A 23,614-nucleotide genomic window follows, 5' to 3' on the forward strand; every position below is an offset into this window, starting at 1 on the left:
CGAATCCATTATTTTTTTTTTTTTTTTTTCTTGAATGCATTAAATATTTTGTGAAAATTTAAAAGATTTGTGATTTCACGCGTCAATTCTTCATAGGTTTTATTTTGTAATAGATCATTTTTGTTCATCGTACTATGTTTTTATTTTTTTTTTTTTTTCATTTATCAACAGACACTCTAGTTTTATTTTTTAATATAAAAATTAAGAGTAAATACTAATATGTAATATATATATAAGGATAAAATAATTATTCGATTACATAGGTTATATGAACAAGGAAGGAAGCATAGGTACATTTTTTCTTCCAGGCTAACGTAGCTGCTTCACAGAAACGAGCTCGAACTCGCATCACGGATGAACAGCTAAAAATATTGCGAGCACATTTCGATATTAACAATTCCCCCGGTGAAGAACAGATTCTAGACATGGCAGCGCAAAGCGGATTACCGCCGAAAGTGATTAAACACTGGTTTCGAAACACGTTGTTTAAAGAACGTCAACGCAACAAAGATAGCCCTTACAACTTTAACAATCCTCCGAGCACCACGTTAAACCTCGAAGAATACGAAAAGACCGGGGAGGCGAAAGTTACTCCGTTAAATTCTAGCGTGTCTGGAAGCAGTTCCTCCGACGACAAAAGTCCTAACAAACAAGCAACACCTCCGCCGCCGACGACAATTAATACACCACAGGCTAGCGAGATAAAGCAAGAGGTTCAGGAACCACCGCCGTGTCACATTCAGCAGCAAACGCAACATCAGGAAGAGCAGCAGCATCACTCGCCAGGAAGTTCGGGTGGACAGCAGTCTAGGCCACATTCACCGGCCCTCAGCATGAGCTCGGTTTTTTCCGGGATTCATCATGACGTTTCATCGCACGCTCCATCGACGACCAGCGCGCCGAGCACGCCGATGCTACCGCCGAAATTAGCGCCACAAAATTTCGCCAGTCCGAATCCCGGACCAGGTGGCGTTGTACCGGGCGCCATCGCGGCGATTGCATTGACACCTCAGAGATCCCTGAGCCCCGGGCGTGGGCCGACCGATTACTCTTTCGGGGGTAGTACCAATGGCAACAGTTCTTCCGGCAGCAGCTCGGGCAAACGGGCGAACCGAACAAGATTCACCGACTATCAGATCAAAGTTCTTCAAGAGTTCTTCGAAAACAACGCCTACCCGAAGGACGACGATTTAGAATACTTAAGCAAGCTTCTCGGATTGAGTCCGCGCGTGATCGTGGTTTGGTTCCAAAACGCCAGGCAGAAGGCTCGCAAGGTATACGAGAATCAACCGGCCGCCGAACCAGTGGCAACGGGCAACCGCGAGGGCGACGATGGTTCGGGTCGCTTTCAACGAACGCCAGGCTTAAACTATCAATGCAAAAAGTGTTTGTTAGTATTTCAGAGATACTACGAGCTAATCCGTCATCAGAAGACGCACTGTTTCAAGGAGGAGGACGCGAAGAGAAGCGCCCAAGCGCAGGCTGCCGCGGCTCAAGTGGCCGCGGTTTTGAGTTCCGAAGATAGCAACAGCAGCTCTACGACCACCACCGCGAATCCTGTGCCCAGTAATCCTACCAGTGCGCCTGCACTCGCGGAACAACTTCAGCAACCGTTGAGCACCACCACGTCGCCTCATCATCAGCAACAGACGGTGGCTCAGTCTCTTCAGCAGTCTCAACAACAGACGCAGCAACAGCAACAACAGTCGCAGTCGCAGACCGAGTCGAAGGAAGGTAGCTTTCAGTGCGACAAATGCAATCTGATGTTCGGTCGATTTGAACAATGGCGAGAACATCAGCTGGTACATATCATGAACCCGTCCTTATTCCCACCGGCGTATCCGCCAGACTCACCTTTCGGAATCCTTCAACAGCAAGCACTGAACGCTACCTCTAGCGTGGCGACCGATACTCCTCATCCCCTTCTCGCGATGATGCAAGATAGGAAGAGGAAGTACGAAGATTTCGAGGAGGGTACAGGGGGCGAATCTCGATCGAATTCCGAGCACAGCGAACAGCCGAAAGACAAACGTTTGAGAACGACCATACTTCCGGAACAGTTGGATTATTTGTATCAAAAGTATCAAGTCGAGTCGAATCCATCGAGAAAAATGCTGGAGACTATAGCGCGCGAGGTCGGTCTGAAGAAGCGGGTAGTTCAAGTGTGGTTCCAAAATACCCGTGCGCGCGAACGGAAGGGTCAGTTTCGAGCGCACAGCCAAGTGATCAATAAACGTTGCCCGTTTTGCCCGGCGTTGTTTAAAGTAAAATCCGCTTTAGAATCGCATCTCAGTAGCAAGCACGCCGATCAGGTTGCCCGGGGCGAGGTGAATATAGATAACATCCCCGACGAGGAACTGTCGATGGAGTCAGCGCCCTCGAATCCAAGCACGCCGAACATGATGCCGCCGTTGTTTCCACCCTTCAACACCGACATGGAAGCATCGTTAAAGAAGTATTACGAAGAATCGATGAAACGGTACATCAGCGAACTGCAAGCCCACGCGAGTAATGGTAAACAGGAGGCATCGAATCATCAGACTGGCGGTAACAGCGGGGAAACTCCTTTGGATTTGAGCAAACCGGTCGATCTTAGCCGCCCGATGAAACTGAGTCTCGGATTGAGCAATCTATTGGAAGAACAACAGCATGGCGCGCATTTCCGCGGTGGTAGCGACTGCGGACCGTTGACCGATCTCTCCGAACGAAGTATTTGCGACGACGACAGTATGAGCGAAACGACGGAATTTCTAGACGACGAGAGTGGACCGGCGAGTCCGGCATCGAGTACGCAGAGCTCGAGGCAGGGATCTGCTTCGGCTGGTACCGGAAGTACCGCGGGTCCGCCGGCGACCGGTACCGGTAGCGGGACCGGCCAACAAAGCGGCAAGAGATATCGCACTCAGATGTCAGCTACTCAAGTGAAGGTGATGAAGTCACTGTTCTCGGATTACAAGACACCGACGATGGCCGAGTGCGAGATGCTCGGCCGCGAAATTGGTCTGCCAAAGCGTGTGGTTCAGGTGAGCATCCCCAAATTTAACGCGACACTGACCCCAGATTGCGCTGTTCTATCCGCAAGCACGTCGTCGTTGACGAACACGCAAACTAACCGAAACGAATTGTAGGTCTGGTTCCAGAATGCCCGTGCAAAGGAGAAAAAAGCTAGACTGGCGGCAGGTTTGCCAGCCGAGGGCTCAGCAGTCCAACCGCATCGTGGACCGACTGGGCCCGACGAATGTAGACTCTGCTCAGTCCGATACTCGGCTAAGTCGCCGCTTCAGGAACACGTTTTCTCGCGACGGCACATCGAGTCGGTGCGTGTCGCCGTCGAGGAAGGCAGCCTCGTGCCACCAACACCCGGCGCACCGATCGTTCCTGGTGGTAACACTGGCCCAGCAGGGATCGCCAATTCGCCGGTGGTCGGAGCCACTAATCAGCAAGCTGCCCAGCAGCAGCAGCAGCAGCAGCAATCGGACGAAAACATGATGTACGGATCCTTGTTCCTCCATCCTACGGCGATGTTCCAGCCACAGCAACAACAACACCCGGGTGCCGCAGCGGCTAGCACCGCTACCACTACGCCCGGTGAGTGTCTGGCTGACCTCTTAGACTCCTAAAAACGACCGCTCTACCGCATTTCGTTCGAAATTCTTATTTCATTTCGCACCACATTCGCGTCCTTCCAATGATCGATTCGATAAAAGAAAAGAAAAAAAAAAAAGAAACCATTATCGAATTGAATAAACGCGATTAGATTCATACTTTTAACGATAAATTAACTTCCAGACACACGTCTGATGTGTCGATATTTTTTAAACCCTACCCTTCGACAAACTATTTCACCAACTATTTCGCACTTTCATTATTATAGTGATATTGAATTTCGAACATGCGCGAGTCACTGTCGTTGTATGTTGTGCACGTGTCCCTTTACCGCGTGTATACGTACCCCGTATTGTTTAATCTGGCCCGTGTGATAATCTAGGGGGCCTGTCGATTATGGAATTTATACGAAAATTTCGAGGAATCGTTTATGTATAGTGCGAATATAATATATCCAGAGCTAGGCAATACTGAAAGTTCCTATCAGATGACTATTTTAGCGTAAGAGAGAATACGAATGAACGAAAGAATTAAAAAGAAAGAGTGCATGAGTGAACGAAAGAATGAGAGAGAGAGAGAGAGAGAGAAAACAAGGATAAAAGTAGAGAGATGCGTTGTCTCAAGCATTAATTTTTTTTTAAACAATCGATCATCGCCGTCGGACAGATAGAAATGAATAAAGCGTCCCGATTATAAGTTGCTGTACAGTTAAAGACTATATTGCAAATTATTAGAAACTTTTATTATTATATTTTATAATGGATCCCTAGCACTATCCATTTTTTGGTTATTATTCGAAGCGTTTGATTCATTATAGTATAGCCAGAAAGAACGGAGAATATGTTGCCTTAATTCCTGCGTAGCGTAGCGAAATGTCGTACCCTCCCATTTTCACCCCTTCTTTCCCCAACCGAACACTCGTTTCTCCTTTCATTTCGATTCTGCATGATTATTGTCGTCGCCGTCACTGTCGTCGTTTATTTTACATCCACGAAGCCATTCCAATCACCTTGTCGTTTCACGTATAAAACCTTCAGCTCGTTACGCTTAAAGCGTTCACTGTAAATAATTCTTCAAATCTTTCATTGTTATCCAAGGCTCGTGTAAGGCCTGTTTATCTCGAACGATCCTGAATTCTGACCTCCGAGGAACCGAGACAATCACCCCGTAGAGGTAAACTCTTTTTAGCGATGAACGGATACACATATGTATACACCCTGAATTTCTCTCTCGCTGTAATGTCATTTCACTCGCTTCCCTCTCTTTCCTTACTTCAATTTTTCTTTTTCTTTTTTTTTTTTTACCTTGACGTCGTCGCAACAATCCTATTTACCGTCACGACGATATCGCTCTTAATCGGGGCTATTATTAATTATTATTGTTTTGTACGTTAGTTATTTATGAATTCCCCCATCTTCCCGCCCTCCGACTACGTCCCCCCCCCCCCCCCCCCCAAACCCTTTTGTGATAGTCACACTCTCGGTTGGCCGTGTCAACGAATCGACTTCTTAACGAATACCTCGGCCTTCGAACAGCTCGAGACATATACGTTCTTTTATTTCTTTTCCTCTCTTTTTCGATGTATTTTATTTCGCGCTAGTTAACATTCGTGGCCAACGAGGGTGTGCCTCTGCTTCTTGCTTTTTTTTTCTCTTTATCGACACGTCGGACACAATACGCGTGATTCCACGCTTGCACACATCGTACGCAGAGGATACACATATGACATGGAAGCATGCATCGTACATTTATAACACATATACAGAGAGGTACACAGGTGAACGTTACATATAGGTACACGTTCGGACAGTAATGTTGTGTATGTCGATCCCTACTATTCTTGTGTATATAGTTTATTATTAAGTATTAATTATTATTATTATTAATTATTATTATTAATTATTATTATTATTTTATATTATTATTATTAATATTATATTGTTTTTCCGTTCTAGTCTAAAATAAAGCTATACTATGGTAAGATTAATCTTTGGTTTGATTCTTATTTGTCGTTTTTATCCGGCACCCAGTTTCCTTTTTATTTATAACTACATTTTTGTTAGATGGTTCCCTTCTCCTTGCTTGTTTGTCTGGGGTAAGTCGTTATTGCAAGTATCGAATGTATCAAAGTGATCGTTTCCCTTTTATTTGTTTATGTGTTGTATATAGGTTTCTTGTGTAAGTAGAACAGATTTTTGTTATTATAATCGTAATTTTAAGTGACGTTTATAGAGGTTACCATGTGAGAAGTAAGAAATTAAGCGACAGTCGAATGAAAAATTCATAATGGCTGGGTAACGCTAACTTTAGTGAAATGTCTGAGACAAGGCACCAGTTTGGCGGACGTTACATTTTCACTATTCTCGCGTATAACAGAAGACCTTTAGGTTCGAGATTAGATAATCGAAACGATCCGTTAAGTAATTGAATCTGTCTGTTATTACTCTGCAAAGCGATAAGAAAACAGATATAATGATTCCGATTGAAAAAAACATCAATGACCTTAAAATGTTAAACGAGGTCACTTCAAGGAAATTGTTTTCCTCTATCGTTACATTAGTCTATCTCTTCTCATTCTTTCTGATCAAATTTTCATTTCGGGTAATTGTTCCTTGAAGAGAATCTTTTTACAGTCTTGAAAATTGTTACAATTATCAATGAAAATAATCCTGCGACTAAAGAGGTGCTAAATCAGTCTACAGTATAATACAGTAGTAAAAAATCTTCAGATAGTTCCTATAGATGGTTGTGAAATGTACGTGCAAAAGTTTTTATGAAATTAAGGAAAAACTAATTGTAAGTAAATTACGTGATGCATTTACTGTTCCTAAACTATAGTGAAATTCGATCCAATTCAATAGTAGTCGTTAAATAATAAAAATAGTTGAATATAATTTAACTGTGTCTTTTATTATCTAGAGAGATAGTGATTTTTTTACATAAGAAAAGATACATTATTAAAACCATCCTGTGTTACCATAAATGTATTATTCCTGTTTGCTTGAAAAATTAGACGTTTCTTATATTCTCTAACGACCACATCAACGCGTGAATACACGTTTAGATAAGATCATTTTAGAATAACAATACCGTGACCCCTAGCAACCGCTAATATAATACCCGTCTACCATTACTAGCGGTAACAATTTGAAGGAAGCATCGCAATAACCCAGAGCCACGTGTCTATCAAAGAATCTTCAATTTTAATTTGTATTTTACAAATACAGCGGCGTTTTGAAAGCCGAAGAGGTACCGTAAGGGACGAATAAAGAAAATGGAAAAAATGAAGGAAGGACTCGTTGAAATTCATAACGCCCGGAGAAGCTTGCTTTCGGGTCTCGTTCCTTCCGGCTCGTGGCGGGCCACGTGTCGTTTTCTACAATGCTCGTGATACGTTATTTCGAAAAGCTTATGCTAATGCGAAGAGGCGGCAGTATCCCGCAAGCGCGACACGAAATGCCGCCTCGTTCTCTAGCGGTAGGGAACGATTATACGCGCGATTCGTGAAATTATGCAAAACACACGTCGTGTCGCGCGAATCATGCCGCTTACTCGCGTGCGTGCGCGCCGAGGGTGTGCAAACGACTCCGAACGGTAGGCACGTGGCTTGGCTCGACGAGGGAATGCAAATGATAACTCTGCAAAGGGTTGGAAGCATTCTCTCTTTGTCAGAGAACGCCGACTCCCGCGAAAATTGCCTGCGTATTGAGATTTCAGGTAGTCGAGTGATGTTCCATTCTGTTAGCTTCGCATCACAATTAGATAGAACGAAAATAACTCGTATTTATGAGGTATATATAAATAAACTGAATTGGTAATCGTGTGTATACCATTTATTATTTTACGAGTTACAAAATTCAAATCAAATGAAGAAAGAATTCTTCGGGTCTACAATTTCTTTAAGATACAGGAATTTATTCTGTTCACCTAACTGATGTATTTTCATTAGACACACGGTTTGCATTGAAAGTTAGGATAACGTCTTGAACGAGTTATAGATTGTGAACAATCAGACAAGTTCAGTCGCTAGGATCGTGAAGGAAAGAACCTTGAGGACGCCACCAGGTAGGAATTAGCATGCCACGAGTCTCTGGTCTTCTCATTTTTTCTCTCGTACCGCTGTCGAGAAAGCTCGTGTTCTTCGTTTATTCGCTTATAATCCCTTTGGATTCAGCACGAATACCGCGCGATCAACTGGTGCCGGCAACGAAAGTGTGCTTACCTCGAAGAATCGGTTCTTCTCTGCCACTTTCAAGCATTCTTTCTTTTCTCTCTTTCCCCACCTAGTTGACCGCGTTTCGTGTCCTTTTTCATTCTTCTGCCGCGTTCCAGGCCATATGTTACCTGATCCACGGAGGAGCTATTAATTATATCGATCTATATAGGCTGGATAGTTAGCCATGGTAGCGAAAAAGCGGTATCTGAACCCTGAAACGCTTTATGGACCTCCCCTTTCGAACGTTTCTCTTTTCCTGTCCCCTTCTTCTACAGCTGGGTGAGAAGCTAAAAAAATGCTGAAGCCTCGCGCATTGCACAGAAATACATAAAACCAGACCAGAGGCATAAATCATTAGGGCTTGGCGTCGAGAAACTATTATGTGACTCATGGCTGGGGACAGGGATGAGAGCGAGATCGGCGAAAAGGAGAGGCGAAAAAAATCCTGTTACATGGGGGTAGATTTCACCCTATTACTGACTGCCAACCGACGTTCATTCTATTTGCTTTTTTCTTTTTCAACGCAGCGAAACGATTGGCTTAGCTGGTTTCTTAATTAACTAATTTCATCATCCACTGTTTGTAATTTTATTGGAACCTTGTTTAGAAAATTTTGAATCAGTATCGTACAACTTTTGCCATTTATAAGAGGATTTAGTTGGAACTATTCTTGCATGCATTAGCGATGGAATGTTAACTAATAAAATAAAATTTATTGGAAAAATTATGAAGGAACATGGAAAGGATGCCAAGTAAAAATATCGGCTAGATTTTGCGTGTAGTAAAGTGATTTCGGCGCGTTCACCTTTGCCCCTTGGCTCCGCCGGGTTTCTCGTTGATGTTCCAAGGTGCTGAGAGGAGTTGGCGCGGAACCAGTCAGGAGACTGAATGTTCCTGAATAACCTAGTAAAAGTAGTAAACTCCAGAGGCCGAACTCTTCCCTCCACTAGTGTTTGTCGTAGGCGCTACTGGAATCCGAGAAAAAACTCACCGGTCGGCTACCGGTCACTCTAACGCTTGCCTATAATGTACCGTGGTATTTCCAACATTGCCACAGTATCGTATATACTACCTCCTGAAATCAACGTTATAAAAATGATCGCCTGAATTAGAAAAAAAAATAGTATCATAATATAATACATATAACTCTGTAATCCGCGTGGAATGAGACGAGTCAGTACATATTTAAAAATTCGCGCGCTCGACGCAGAGCGGTTGCGCAGTTGTTTCCAGTTTTTCAAACGCTTCGGTCGGTGTCAGCGTACTGTGAGTCGGGTCTGCTTCGAGCACGTGAATTTGTACGTATTTACTGTCTCGTATTTAGTTGGATAGACTATAGTGAATTAGAATCGTGAATATTTTTCAACCCTTGGACAGCAAACCACGGTGAGTGCCTCAATTTTGTATTTCATACTTTCATTATCTAAATCATAACCTAACCTAACTTGTATCTTGACAAGTAATATATCTTGACAAGTAATGTATCTTGACAAATACAAGCAACCCCAAAATTTTATCAATAGTTTTGTATTCGAGGGGCAAAAATACATAGAATTTATAGGTACAAATACATAGAACTCTTTTTAATTGATTTCTCGTTGGGTCCTTAATTGTAAACATTTACAACGCGACGCAACAGATGCAACGCGACGAAATCAATTGAAAAGAGGTAAATTCTATGTATTTTTCACCAAAAATACGGTAAATATCTACGATTAGGGTTCCAACGAGAAATCAATTGAAAACTTGACTGGTCAAATTTTTGCCATGAGGTAAGTTATATTTTTTCCGATAACCTAACCTATGTAGGTTCGTGACGCGCTTTAAAAGTATTGTCTACCCCACAAAGTTATTAACTTTTGAAAATAATGATTTTATGTAAATATTTACAACAATATCTGTAAATATAAGCGACCCTTAAATATTGTTAACAGTTTTAGATTCGTGGGGCAAAAATACATAGAATTTAAATTGATTCTCTTTTCAATTGATTTCTCGTTGGGGCTCTAATTGTAGACATTTACCTCTAAATCTTACACCGTTCCATCAAGAATTACATTATTTTTATTTCAAATAACGCTTTCATTTATCTCACTTTATGATACATTAGTGTATCGTAAGTGTACAAAATAAGAAAGAACATGTTTATGAATTCTTGACGCGTTTTTGCTCTGTATAACTTATTTTCATCTCCGTTCCCTTGGGAATAATAATTCGCCGTGACGGGCCGTGCAATCCTTTCCGCGAAATTAATAAAAATCATGACAATAATTCATCACGTGGTGAATCGCGACCGAGCGCCATCGACTCGGCAAAAATTTCGCCGCAATTGTGCGTAGATGATGCCAAGGCGACCGAATTGTTACGGGACGAGAACGATGGCACCATAAACTTCGCGAAGGCAACACGGCGAGACGAGTTATGGCAATGATGTCGGGAGTTCTACGCATGACTCGGCACGACACAAGTACCGATGGACCTTGAGGCAATCAAATAGGAGCAAAATAAGTCGCCCTCGGTACTTGATGTGCACCGAGCAGTCAACGATACAAAAGAATCGAACGCTAATTATTATTAAACATTTTTCCTTTACATTGTACTGCAAAATGATTCTGGGGGTAAATTCGTGATAGCGGACCGGTAAACTATATTGCCATTTGCAAGCAGTGTTGTTAAGACACAAAAATAGAATTAGAATTATTATTTAAAAGTTTGGAAATTAGATATCATCAAATTGGTTAACATTTTTAATATTTAATAAACAATTCAATGTTTAATAAACAAAAATAGGATCAGAGTGAATACTAAATAAGGTATTATTATTATATTATTCGGTATACTTAGAAACAGATCTTGTCACATCGTTACATTATGATTATGTTCGATAATGGAAAAATGATATGAACTACTCTCATGTGAATATATCTATCTTACGTTTGAATCTACCTGCCAATATGCAATCAGAGATTACTTGTATCGAACTCTATTATTTGTACTTAAGACGCGACATCGGCTGTAGGAAGCATAAATCGTCTATCAAGCGGCCGTTTAATAAAAGCTTATAAATACATGCGTACCTAAATCATACTATTAACAATGTACAGGCAGACTAATGGCTCCTGCGTCTAAGAAATGCATAAAATGTTTCCACTAAAATTAAAGAAATAATTGAAAATTTCGAAAGTGGAATATAAAATGAAATGCGAATTATTGCTGTCTCGGCGATCCTCTGTCCAAGGGCTGACAATGTAGCATCAGTACCTACAGAATTAATAGAACCTGGTGTACTTGAAAGTTACATGATGTTATAGAGGACTAAAGAGACACACGTAGCTGAAAAGACGACTGGCAAGTTTACTATCTTGGTGAAGTGCCGAGGGGACCGCAGGACCAGCATCACTGACTGACGCGGTGCTTGATGTTGTTGCCTGAATTATACTCTAATTATACACCAAGCTCACGGCGACTGTGATTAAACATTAAACAACGCTATTATGCCGAATAAGAGGGAAAACGAGAAACGCGAGTACAAGAAGCGGTGTTCGAGGTAGAAGAAGAGGGAACGGGTACCAAAGAAGGGAGCGACGAAGAAGGTACGCCAGGAGGGTTCCTGGTCGTTGAGTGACCGCGACTGCTCGTGTCCTCCTACGAGTTCAAGATTAGCTTGTAATTCCTTCGGCTAACTGGCCGAGCTGTTCGCCTTCTTCCTTGCCTCGCTGACTGTTGTTGACTGCCTAACCAGAAACAGGAATGCTAAGAAATGTAATTAGCTATTCGCCAGCGAGAGAAGCCTATTTGCTTTACGGCATTCCGCGCCACCATTCAGGATCAAACGACAAGGAAAAAGAGGTGAAAGAGAGAGAGAGAGAGAAAGGGAGAGACGGTCATGTAACGCGAGGTCCTCTGGATTGGTAAAAAAGGTTGATCCTAACGAGCTGGATCGAACCAAAGAGACGATCGACCCAGAGCTCTGTATCGTGGCAGGATTAACTTTCATCGCGGATCTCATTCGCGGATCAATTGACAGCAGCGTTTATGCAGTCAGGAAAAAGTAATAGGAGAAGGGAATGATAGATGGCACGGTACCACATTGGAATCTGATCGCAAGACCCCTTTGATGATTCCAACGGGGTGCTTTTTCGTATGCACAGAAATATTTATGCGCTTCAGCATTCTCGTTTAATGGAATTGTGTCGTTCGCAATAAGTACGTTGGCCTAAGATAACCTGCATTCTTCATTTTCAATATTAAGTCCTCGAGTCATCATTTTTATAGACAAGGAAATACAAAATTAAATGAAAATTGCGACTCTCTCCGTGGTCCGCCATTCGAAGGTTACAGAATATTCATGATTCAAATTGAATGCCTCGATAAATTTCAATTCATTCATTTAAGAACATTTAAAATTTGCATCGCACGTGCTGAAACAGTACTCTGAACCTTTCGAACAGCCGTTCATCTGCACCATTACGCCTCGCTCTGTAGTAACCATACTCACCGGTTAACAAGGAATTCCGAGCAGAAGGAGAAGAGACTGGGGCGCGAGTTTATCTGGCCTGCAGTCGAACCGAGAAACGATGCTCGTGTCGCGTAGACGCATACCGGAAGAGATTCTCCGATTCAAATCATTTCCCCGGCATTCCATGTCGCAATTCTTCGGGAGCGGGAGACGTGACTGCCATCAAACTGCTTATCATCAATCCGCGTTCCAAGTTCGGTTGGCCGGTGCAATCTACTTTAATGCGCTCCTTAGGCTGATCTTCCTATTCTCGGTCGGACGGGCGTCGTGGAAACGCGATTTTCAAGTTACGACTCGATTGAAGGAGGCATCATCCCAACTCTCTGCAGCCTCTACGTGACGTTGGCACATAGTTGTTGGTCGCTGCCTACGGCCATGTATGCCGCAAATACGGTTAGTTACAGACAGACCCGTACCGCGTGACCGAGCGACGAAAATTGCAAAATGATCTCGCAGAAGATACAACGAGTTCACCTCGCTGCTAAGGAACGAATCCACGAGCTGCTAAGACATTGCGAGCAGAGATGTTTCTAAGCCAGCAAACACGATAATAGGTCAATCTTTCTTCGAGATGCAAGTACGAAAACTATTGACAATTCGGAAAATCAAAGGGAGCACGTCACGCATTAAGAATTCATATCTTGTGCTGAGTGGGAGGCTTCTCGAATGTGCTCAATACAGAATTCCTCTTATGAACGTCGATACCTAGTTGGTATTGGAAGCAGGTCCATGGGTAGAAAATCAGTCCAGTAAATTCGATCATACTTTACATAACACAATTAAGAAAAATTTCTATAAGAGTTCCATCTAATGAGCAATGAAATAATTTTTTTTTTAAACATAGTAAAAATGTTTCATAACGAAAAAAGAACTGCAAAGAATTTAAGTTAATAAATGCAACTTCTGCGAATTTAATATCTTTAAAAATTTATATGTATGATTAACGTTCGTAGAGAAATTTTTTCTTCTGCAATTCTATATTTTCTTGGCATTCCAAGCTTCTTCGGTTTCGAAGTAAACTCAGAAAGCTGGGTGAAGAGAGTTGAACGCAGAGGTTGCAGACATACATTAATAACTAGAAGATATGTATCTCCTGTATTCCGCCCCTGGAATAAGAAGATACATCCCTTATATAAATGTATGACTAACGGGTGGAAGCTTGTGCAGAGCTTGTTAGGAAGAAACGAGGAAACTCTTCCAGCAATCCTTTCTAGTTATTTCAGGAGCATCTTCCCCGTCCGCCATCTCTCCTTTTATGCTGAGTTATTTCTTTTCCAACGTGAGATATCTTTCGATCAAATTTGTACGGAAAGTACGTATCAGTTGGAACAATTTGGCTTCTATTACGACCCTTACTCGGAGCTCGATTGCTTTCCCGAAATTATCCGTTTTTCGAGATACCCAGCTTCCCTTCTACTTTAGAAGAAATGATGGAATATATTTACCCTTTGTTTTTCAACGAACCGCGATCAAGTTTTAGAAAATATGGAATACGAAATTTATTATCGTACAAGAAATTGAACTCAATTACTTTTTATAATAATTTTATTTAAATTCGTTGATGAAATCTTGATTTACTACAATTTTTCTCTAAATATGTAGATAGAAAATTACTGCTAATATTTCTTTTTTTTACTCTGAACTCTATGCAAACATTTGATTTCACAATACAACAGTAATCACATTCTCTTTATACATTCATATATATACCTATCTCGCGGTATAAGGACTAATTCCAACATCATTGCCTAAGAATCGAATAAGTCTCGTTAACCGTTCGATTGTGCCGATCTAATGTGAGAAAATCAGACAGAAATCAGTGCTGTTCGTGATGGTGAATTAGCCAACGTAGTTGGAGAGAGTTCACGGGTTTGCAGCGTATTATCGTACGAGCTATTATCTCGGGTCGGGTTTTAATAGAGGAAAAGCAAGGAGGTCGGTCCCGTGTTGTCGGGCTGTTTAGCGACGTAAAGGGCCATCTTATCGACTACGTAGATAAGGGATCGTGGTAGGAAAGGTTCATTACACGCTGGCCAGTTTCTCTTCTTTCGCTAGGATCTGCTCCTTTCCTTCTTTTGCCCGTTGCTTTCAGACAGAGGCAAGCTCAGTCCGCGCCTGTAATCTCGGTAATGCCTATCGTAAGGGACACGGTAACTCGCGGGATCTTGGCTCACCACGGCCTCCGTATTCCATGCTTTATGGCTCCTATGCATCGGATCCCGGCAGTTAAGGCATCGCGGTCTGAATATCCAATAAGATTCCGTGGGGCACGCGAGAATCGCGAGAGCTACCGTGTGAATTCGAAAATGGAACGCGAATACCTACCCCGTGCGATATTGATGCATCACTTGCTTACCTGAATTCGCCCCTCACTTAAATGATTCAGAATTAAACTAGGTAAGAAAGAGTTGTCTATGTCCTGGCTACCGATATCCTCGATCATACCTTAACGATTTTTAAAATAAACGATAAGAAATACGGAGGTGAGATTTTCAAATTATCTACTATTTTATACGAGTTTGGAACTAATCAAACTGAAAAACATTGATCAGTATGAAAAGTGAATTTTAATCGAGTTAAATTTATATTATACATACATCTCATCGATCTTCCGTGTTATCAAAAGGAGGTGCAGTTTTTCACTCAATTAAATATTCTTCACTATCTAGATGTTCTGAATTGCCATAATCAAAGGGATAGCGGACAGGGAACAATGGCACACAACGTCTGGCGTCAATTATTCCGCTGCATAGCAAGTACCGAAGAAATTATCTGTAATTATGCGTTTCTTCCACTACCAGTCCCGAATGATAAATGACAAGCAAACAGGAAGGAACGATTCCGTTACACGAGGTACTCGTTTTATACAAATCATAGGTATGTAAATCGTTTACTAAAATGATCAAGATATTTTATAAGTTCCTACCACAATCGAACGAGTTTCAGTCGAAATTTTAAACAAGAAAAATCGGAACAATTTAATTGTCACGATATGAAACGTCATTCTGTGATTATGTTTAGATAATCTACATTGTTTGCAAAATGTATAATTGTGAAACCAATTTGATTAAAACTGTCACGATGTGGTGACAACAAAATGTTTCTCGTCTAAACGACATGACATTTTGTGCCATGACAATAAAGGTCGCGGATTTACTGTGACGTGAAAACGTTTCTTAAATGATGACATGTATATACGTGTCCAGCTGCATATCATTAGAAACCGTTCGTCGTCGCGTGATCCGAGGCAAACGGAATGCCGTCAGAAGAAATAAATTCATGCCCCCTTGATACGGATTGAAGTACTCGTTCGAACCTGACTGGCCCTAACAAGGGAAAAAGGGTTCGAAGGATTTCGAGCAAGCAACTTCTATCGAGCGCATTATACGCGGCTACGAAAAAAACCACCTGCCGCATCCACGTTCGAGCCTGAGGACTAAAAGGAGGTTCGATCCTTCTGGCAGGATCAAAAGGAGGACGCGATTGTTAATAATATCGGTGGAAGCCCAAGAATCTGTTGAGTCCGCGTGGTGAGCCGTCCGTAAATCTACTCGCGTCAGCGGTTGAATACTCGGCCTCTCCTACAGCTTTGTCCATCCGTCTATCTGCTCCCTATCTTCGTTGCCTTCCTTGTCTGCCGTGTCTTCCTCGCTGCGATTCCTATTCTTACCGTTTTAAACGAACGATTAGGTACCACCAGCCGATGTAGGTATTTCATTTTACAAGAATCAAGAAGCGCTCTTACAAGATGCGACAAAATTAGTAGTTCCTCTTTCATTATTCGTTCATTTTCTAATAAGTATTGAAAATATTCTAATGAAAAAGATTACCATTGCGCTCGTTCAACCCTTTTCTGTTCAAGCGTCCTAACTAACATTTTGGAATGTTTGATAAAAATTAGAAAATCAATCGAAGAGCAGTTGAGATAGTTAAATTAAAGTGTTTCTAGATTCCATCGAGTAGCCACAGAATAATTTTCCACCATCGGAATAAGGGTTGCTTCTAACAGCAAATTAGAAGCACCGCAAAAAAGGAAAATGTAATGAAAATATTCTGAAAATCCGATCATAGGAGCGATCTTGTCGATTAAGGTGAACGAACCGAAACGCGAAAGCAATAGCTGTAATGCTTCTCGTTCGAATCCCGATGAAGAGAATCGGTTCGTTGATGCTCGGGGCGGAATTTGAAGCGCGTGAAAAATCCATGCCGGTGACGGAAAGAGGGGGATCGCGGAGGCTACGCCCCTGGAAAGAGGTGGTCGCCATCTACGGTAGGAAGGAAGCGCAAATACTGGGATTGGTTCTCGCGTACGCGAGACAGAGCTTCGGATCGACTCTCGGTACGCAGAGAGTGCTCGCGATGTGACTCCTTCTCCTTCTCCACCTCCGTCCTCCTCCTCAACCTTCGTCCTCCACCACTCGCTTCCTTGTCCTCTCCTGGTGGGGACAAATTCTCTCTTGATGCGCTACGAACTACGTAAGTACGATGCACTATATATTTCTGTCCACTTATATCGTTCCTTCGCTCGCTCCTCTCGCGGGTTCAAGGACTCTGTTTCGTGGAACGGGGAATCCCTCTTGTCTTCGTAAATATCCTCGAAATAAGACCGTTCACCTCGTAATTTTCACGCGTCAACCTCATTACGCGTACCGTCCGCCATTAGGCTCTGATTTAGTTTATGCGATCCAATCGCTTATTATCAGATTGCGAACGTTTCCAATTACGGTGGCAGATTTTAAGATAGCCCGGTGATATCTTCAATTTTAATTCAATTTTGCGCAGCCGGGATTTGGGGTATCAAACGTTTCTTCACCCTTGTTCAAATAAACCCGGGCGGTCACACATGAAATTTATTATTCCGATGATCCGAATGCCGGCGATGGGCAAACGGCACCGACGTGTAACTAAACAGCGAAAGTCCGCACAGTGTTGCAATTCCCAGAAGCAGGGCCGAAACTGCGGCAATAATAAACAGGTATCCCTCGAAACAAGCGTGCAGTGAGAACATAAAATGCCAAATGACCATCTTCGCGAGAGACACCCAGCTTTTTCGAGCATTCTCGCGTTCCTCCGGGTCAGGCATCGACAGTAAGATGAAACCGATTCAATACGAAATACCGGGCAGAAACGCAATCCCAGAGTCATCGACATTCAAAGGAAATCGATTAGTCCGCATAGTGTTCACCGACAAGCAGTGCTCGATGCATTATCGATACACGGTGGGTCCTCATGCACATACATGAAGAGAAAATGGCGGCCGCGGGAGAGCCTCGAAGGTGTTGATAGGATCTTCCTCTCCTTTTCCATCTTACTCTTTTCCTCTGTTTGTCCATCTTCCACCTGTATTCGCTTCGATCGTCCAGCATACGTTTCTAAGCGCGCAACGTGGATCCTTGGTAATGTATTGATAGGACGCCGACGTTATTGCTTTTGCATATTTATGCTCGGACCGGGTTAGAGAATTGTCTTACGGGATAAGAGAAAACGCTATCGACCCGATAGAATCGTGAATCCCACATTCAACTATTACCAGTAAGGTTCACTTGATCAGTCGTTATCTTCTCGATGCTCAGAGATCGTAATCTTTTAAATTTATATTTGTTACCTGGTTCGATAGAATGGAAAAGAAATATAAAGCTTCATTAGGGATATTTTTCTAAAGGATGCGGCTTAGATTTGGGAGTTTCAAACAGCGATACTCCAAATTTTTGTACGAAATAGTTAGGTATAAACCCTAACACCTTTTTTTTACGTAAAAGGTTCGGCTATAAAATACGTTGCTCCATTTTGAAACGTTGCGGGGACGTTGTTAAACTGGAAAGGACCAACGACACTATTGTTAGCAAGATTCTAAAGAATCGAACATTTTCTAAATGCTGTAACGACTTGGATCGTACAGGCACACCTGGTTGGGTGGCATTGCTTTTTCGAGGTTTGTTCGCCCGCATGGAATGAACATAATGTATCGAGGCCTGGCCTTTTCAAAGGGCTGTTCGCACACCCCCGACGACGGAAGCGCAGATGACAAAGCGTTTTCTTCGCCGGGAAGGACAAAGAGTCCTCGATTCTCCAGATTACCTGCCCGCCATACAATGGATATAAAATTAGACCCGATGGCAACGAATAATATTAAAAATCTCTTTCTTCGATGCCATCCTTTTGCAATAAAATTATTGTCGAATTTTTCGTTTGCAAGAAAAAAATAAGTAATTACATTCGTTTTAATTGCATTTGAGAAGTCAATTGAAGCCAGTAAAATTTGCTAGAATTTTTAATTATAAGAAGGTCGAAGCCATTTACTATCCAAACTTATGAAACGTATTCGAGAAAAGATAAGGAACGCGGGTCCAGGTCACGAGGCTATGGCCGATTACAAAAACTGGCGAACTGGTGGTCCATTTTTCGATCCAGGATTCTACGCACTGATCAGGGGAACCGCGACATCCAGAGAGGAAATTATAATTGAGTCTAAGATTAAAGGTTTGTCCTTATTATGCTCGTCCAGGGTGGAGGTTCGAAACGACCGAACCGAGTGGCGAGAGGGATCCAGTTTTTACCGCTTGCCAGTCCTCCTCTCCCAACCCTTTCTCTCTATCGTGTACGAAGTCAACCGTCAGCCCAATCTTGATGTATCTCCTACCCGAGGTTGTCCGTTGGCTTTTCATTCGGTCGGTTCTGCCTCCATTTATATCGCATTACGAGTCCAGCTCCCTGGAATCCTCCCAGGAAGGCCCAGACCCACTGGTCTCCTTATATTCTTACCACTGTGTACTCATTTACCAAGTTCGAAATGATCCAGGTCAAGACTAAGGTCTTCGATTTCGATCGAATCGTTTCACTTTTCATGGGTCAAACACATTTTCGCTTCCTCTTATCGAAAAAGAACACAAATTGGAAAAAGAAAAATAATCAGAAATACGGCAAAAGATTGTTGATTTGAATAACAGCGGCATTAAAGGACGGATTGTATTTAGATTCTGATTTGCATAAACGAAATTGCGAAGAGAAATAAAAGTATAAATTAGTTTACTCGTTACGCGTCGATACAGTTCGGCGAAAGTGACAGTGTTTTCAATCAGGCGAGTTGATTACCAGCGACGATCACGTAGGAATTAATGAGCCTTGAATTGTCTTCGGAAGGCGAAAAGCGATAGAAGGTTGGATAGCAATTTCAACGAGATGAAAAATGACTTATGAATCTTCGGTGATGTTTAATAGGATGCCATCTGTGCGCCGGGCTGGTGCAGAAAGCGAAAAGTGGCTGGTCGGGATGAGATCGGAAAGCGAAAAGTAGCCGATCGAGGCGGGACGGAAAGAGACAGAATATTATGCGAGTAAAATTGATAATACCGGCGGATGTAAACGATTACGGGAGCGCTTCTTTCTTCTCTCTGTTGTGCTTCTTGAATTTTGACGAAGCCCTGCCCAGAGGGGACGCGAAATCCATTCGGGACTTAGTACTTTGTTAAAGTGCGACCGCAAAAATCGTCGCCCGCGTCGTCGGGGAACCGGTTTTGCAAAACGATGACATAATGACGCTTGACAAGACAGGATGAATTTAATGGTTCGCGAATTTAAGCGTCTCCTATAATAAGATTCGTATGAACTAGTATACATATTATTATTTTATTTTGAACGCATGACTTTCGAAACTCTTCACCCCCGGACACAGTGCGTTTTCAATCTTTTTCTTATTTTAAAAAGATGCGTGTTATAAGTTTTGAGGTGCCCTATAATTACCAAAAATGCTCCTCTTGTTAGAATTTTCCCTCCTCTCTTTGCGATGAACATAAACTCTTCGAACGGTATGTGATCGCTATGAAATCGTTATAAGGGGGTGTGAATATCCAACTAATTGCATTGATTTACACGGTGTTTATATTTATTTATATTTTAAACGTTTAGTGCATACCGAAATGATGTATGAGTTGCATTAACCGAGTCTTGTTAAACGGGGCCTCAGGGACAACGGAGGTTCGACGGTTCTATGGTCTCCAGGACCGATATTCTCTCGTTCGAGCACCTCGTCGCCCTCCTCCCTTTCTCACCTTTCCTCCTCGTTCCTCTCTTTCTCTCTTCGCTTCCTTCCTCGCAGCGCTGACCGCGCTCCATGACCTGACCCTTCATAAACTAGGACCCAACTGTGCTATATTTTAAATGCATATAGACGTAGGCGTGCATGCCGTTAAAATAAATACAACAAGTGCCGTGAAGGCTCGGTGTGTATCGGTTCGTGTATAAACGTTGGCCCTCCGACACCTCGTTCGCCCTTCTTGAAAAAGAACCAAGACGTACGACGGTGAAAAAAGAAATAAAGGTACGGGTACCACGGTCGTGAACGTCTCGTAGTATTGTGTGCACCCTGGCATGCTCTAGGTATGTACTTTCGAAATAGTTAAATCATTCTTTTCTTAACATGCATTATTCAAATATGTTTAGCTGAAAGAGTTGAATCGCTGAAGCTCCCGTAATTCGAAGAAGGGTTAAAATAAACAAAATCGATTCCATGATTCAATATTTCATTTTATTTTTTATTTCAAACAATTTGCCCTTAGATCTGCTACAAACTATTCTCAGGCAAGCAATAACAGCGATCACGGTGGAAATTGATTAAAATTCTTTTTTTGAAAGGGATCTATCGTGGCTGGTGGAGCCAGTACAGATTATTGCCAACCACGATTTCCTTTTTCGAACGTATCGATACATTTCGCGCCTTCTCCCAACGCATTCACCTTCGTCATCTAGTAGATTCCATTTTTACGGACGCACTCGTAATAGGAATTTTGATTAGAGGCAGACTTATCTTGGCTGCAAAGAAATTGGAGCCAAGTTGCGGCCAGCATACCACTAGACTCCAAGCTGTCTGGGATCCATGGCGAATCCTTGGATCGCCTATCTCCTCTCGGTTTATTGCCGTTTGATTCTTCTCTTTCTCGCTCCTTCCCACCCTCTTTTCCCCCCGCGTTCGTTCTTTCTCTCTCGATCTCTGTAACCCTTTCCTTCCGTTCTGCTCTCTTCGACAGTGGTTTAGCCTGGTCGTCAGACTCGCCGGCAGGCATCGGCGGCATCGGCATGGTTAGAAGAGAGAAGAACGAGAGAAAGGGGGAACAGCTGAAACTAGCCGTGCAAAAACTTTCAACTACCTAGTTCTCGCCAAGCTGGCGTTCGATCTAGTTAAAGCCATCAGACAAGCCGACTCCGCTTGTCTTTTCTCTTGTGAGCTACGTAAATTGCTATATTGCTACGATCCAGCTTCGAGATAATCGTATTTATAATAAACGTTACGCGCGCGCGCAAGCGTTATGGCGGGATGCTTACCGATAATACCAATGCAACATGCAGTCGGTGATTGAATTGTGTTTTGAAACGAGTCGCTTTTAGTAAAGCACCTGATCGTTACGTGAATCGGTTGAATCGTGAATTACAATCATAAAGTGAATTTAGTTAACCATCCGTTGACGTATTGGCTCGTTGAGTTCCAGGCGAAATTTGAATTCTTTTGTTTTTCATCGAATGAATCCTTTCAACGTTGTCTCAGCTTAAACGAACGAAACGTTCGATCTCGGTTTGCTCGAGTTTCGTCTTTCAACGTTAAGATGCCGTGCATAAATACGCGAGATATCCACGGCGGAGTCCGTGCCGTGGCCCCCTTTAGAATTTATCGCGTGACACGTCGAGCGTGTTACCGAATCTTCGCGACAGGCATTGTCGCGGGCTCACGACACGATCGGTCCGCGCGTGGTTTTATCGCGTCGTGTCGGTGTAGGAACCACGCAACGTCTGAATCGGGGAATGCATCCGGTCATAAGCCGCGGTTCGCGTAAAAGGTAACTCGATTAAAGTGAAACAAGTCGGGACGGGACGGCGCGGAGATGAAGAGAGGAAACGGAGGTGGAATAAGAGGAGGAGACTGAGTTAGACCAAGGGGAACGTTCTCGCGAGCAATGAAAGAGGTGGCAATACGGTGGTGCGCGACTTCCTCGAAGGAAGGAGAGGGCGCGGTTCTACCGCGAGAAGGAATCCTGTGGTAACACATGGAAGGATAGAGTTATTTATTGTTATGGCCGGTTGCTCAGCGTCGTTGTGTGTGGGTGTCGGGAGGGTTTGGGGGGCCGCCGCGCCGCTTCAACCGGACTCTTTCTTTCCCTCGCTGTTACACTCGAGCCACGACGTGGAACTTTGGTATCTAGAAATACAGATACCTCCTTCTCTGCTCCTCTCTTCTGTCTTTTTCCCTTCTGCCCCCCCCCCCCCCCCCCTGGTTTCCCTGTCCTTCTCCACCTGGACCGTTTGTTCTTTTCTGTTGCGCACTGTCAGGGTCCTTCTGCAACGCGTGCAACGGGCCGCCCACTCCTGGTATATGCCCTGCTGGGTGTCCAACACCTACCTACATGGCCGCGGCACAACTGTATCCGTTCCAAGCTCCGTTGACCTGGTCCACACACCGCGATCGCTGCCACCGCCACCGCCACGCGGAGCGTACTAAATTTATCCCCCTGAACGACTTTATTACATTACTTCGAACGTTTAATTCGAAATTATTGCTTAAACCGGACGGACACCGATGGAACAAGCCGTAGGGACAGAGCCGGAGGAATCTGTGCAGATCTGACCGGGATGAAAGTAATTTTGATTTACGTTTCATTGATAAAAACTGAACCGGCCTGTGCCAGGGTCGTACACCTTTCGACGTTCCTTCGATGCCTCCTTTTTTTCTCTCCCCGACAAACCAGTTCAAACTGTTTCGATTAGATTATATTTCGAATAGTGTAATTAATTTCTAATGATAATTTATGGAACACAAGTTCTATGGTTTTAAATCAGTACAACTTACAATTACGGAATAATATCTGTTTATAACGCAGGCCAACGAAAAATTGGAATTATATTGTAAATTGACTGATACAACGTAAAAATGACGATGAAAAGTTACAATTTCAGAGGGGGGGGATCGTGATCTGTACTTACTCGGTTGTTGACTACGAACGAGAGAGATACTTTTACAAGTCTGGCTGAGGTTAGACTCAAGGTTCGACTGCTCGCGGTGGAGTTATAATTTACAGCCCTTTGCTTTGGCCCTCTTGCTCCTTCACCCCCCACCCTCTCTCACTTTTCACACGTACTCTCGAGGAAGATTGCTTCGACGTGTTTGCAACCGCTAGAGTTGAGCCAGCCAAGGCTTAATAGCGTCTGTACGTCTATCTTTCCGTCTATCTGATCCTCACTCGGTTTTTTCTTTCCTGAAAAGAGTATGTGTAAGTTGTTAGTTTATA

At 43.1% G+C, this 23,614-nt stretch overlaps 1 protein-coding gene across 8 annotated transcripts in view; it reads left to right on the top strand.

Annotated features, from left to right (window-relative positions):
* Positions 1 to 23,614, top strand: part of LOC114875152 (zinc finger homeobox protein 4) — a 233,612-nt gene that overhangs the window by 169,672 nt on the left and 40,326 nt on the right. For all 8 annotated transcript variants that reach the window (XM_046287694.1, XM_046287698.1, XM_046287696.1 and 5 more), the window contains 2 exons: positions 309 to 3,023; positions 3,129 to 3,588. In XM_046287694.1, coding sequence (XP_046143650.1) covers positions 309 to 3,023; positions 3,129 to 3,588 — 3,175 coding nt within the window. The remainder of the gene's footprint in view (positions 1 to 308; positions 3,024 to 3,128; positions 3,589 to 23,614) is intronic.

This window comes from Osmia bicornis, chromosome 11 (genome assembly GCF_907164935.1).
Source record: "Osmia bicornis bicornis chromosome 11, iOsmBic2.1, whole genome shotgun sequence".
NCBI classification, from domain to species: Eukaryota; Metazoa; Arthropoda; class Insecta; order Hymenoptera; family Megachilidae; genus Osmia; species Osmia bicornis.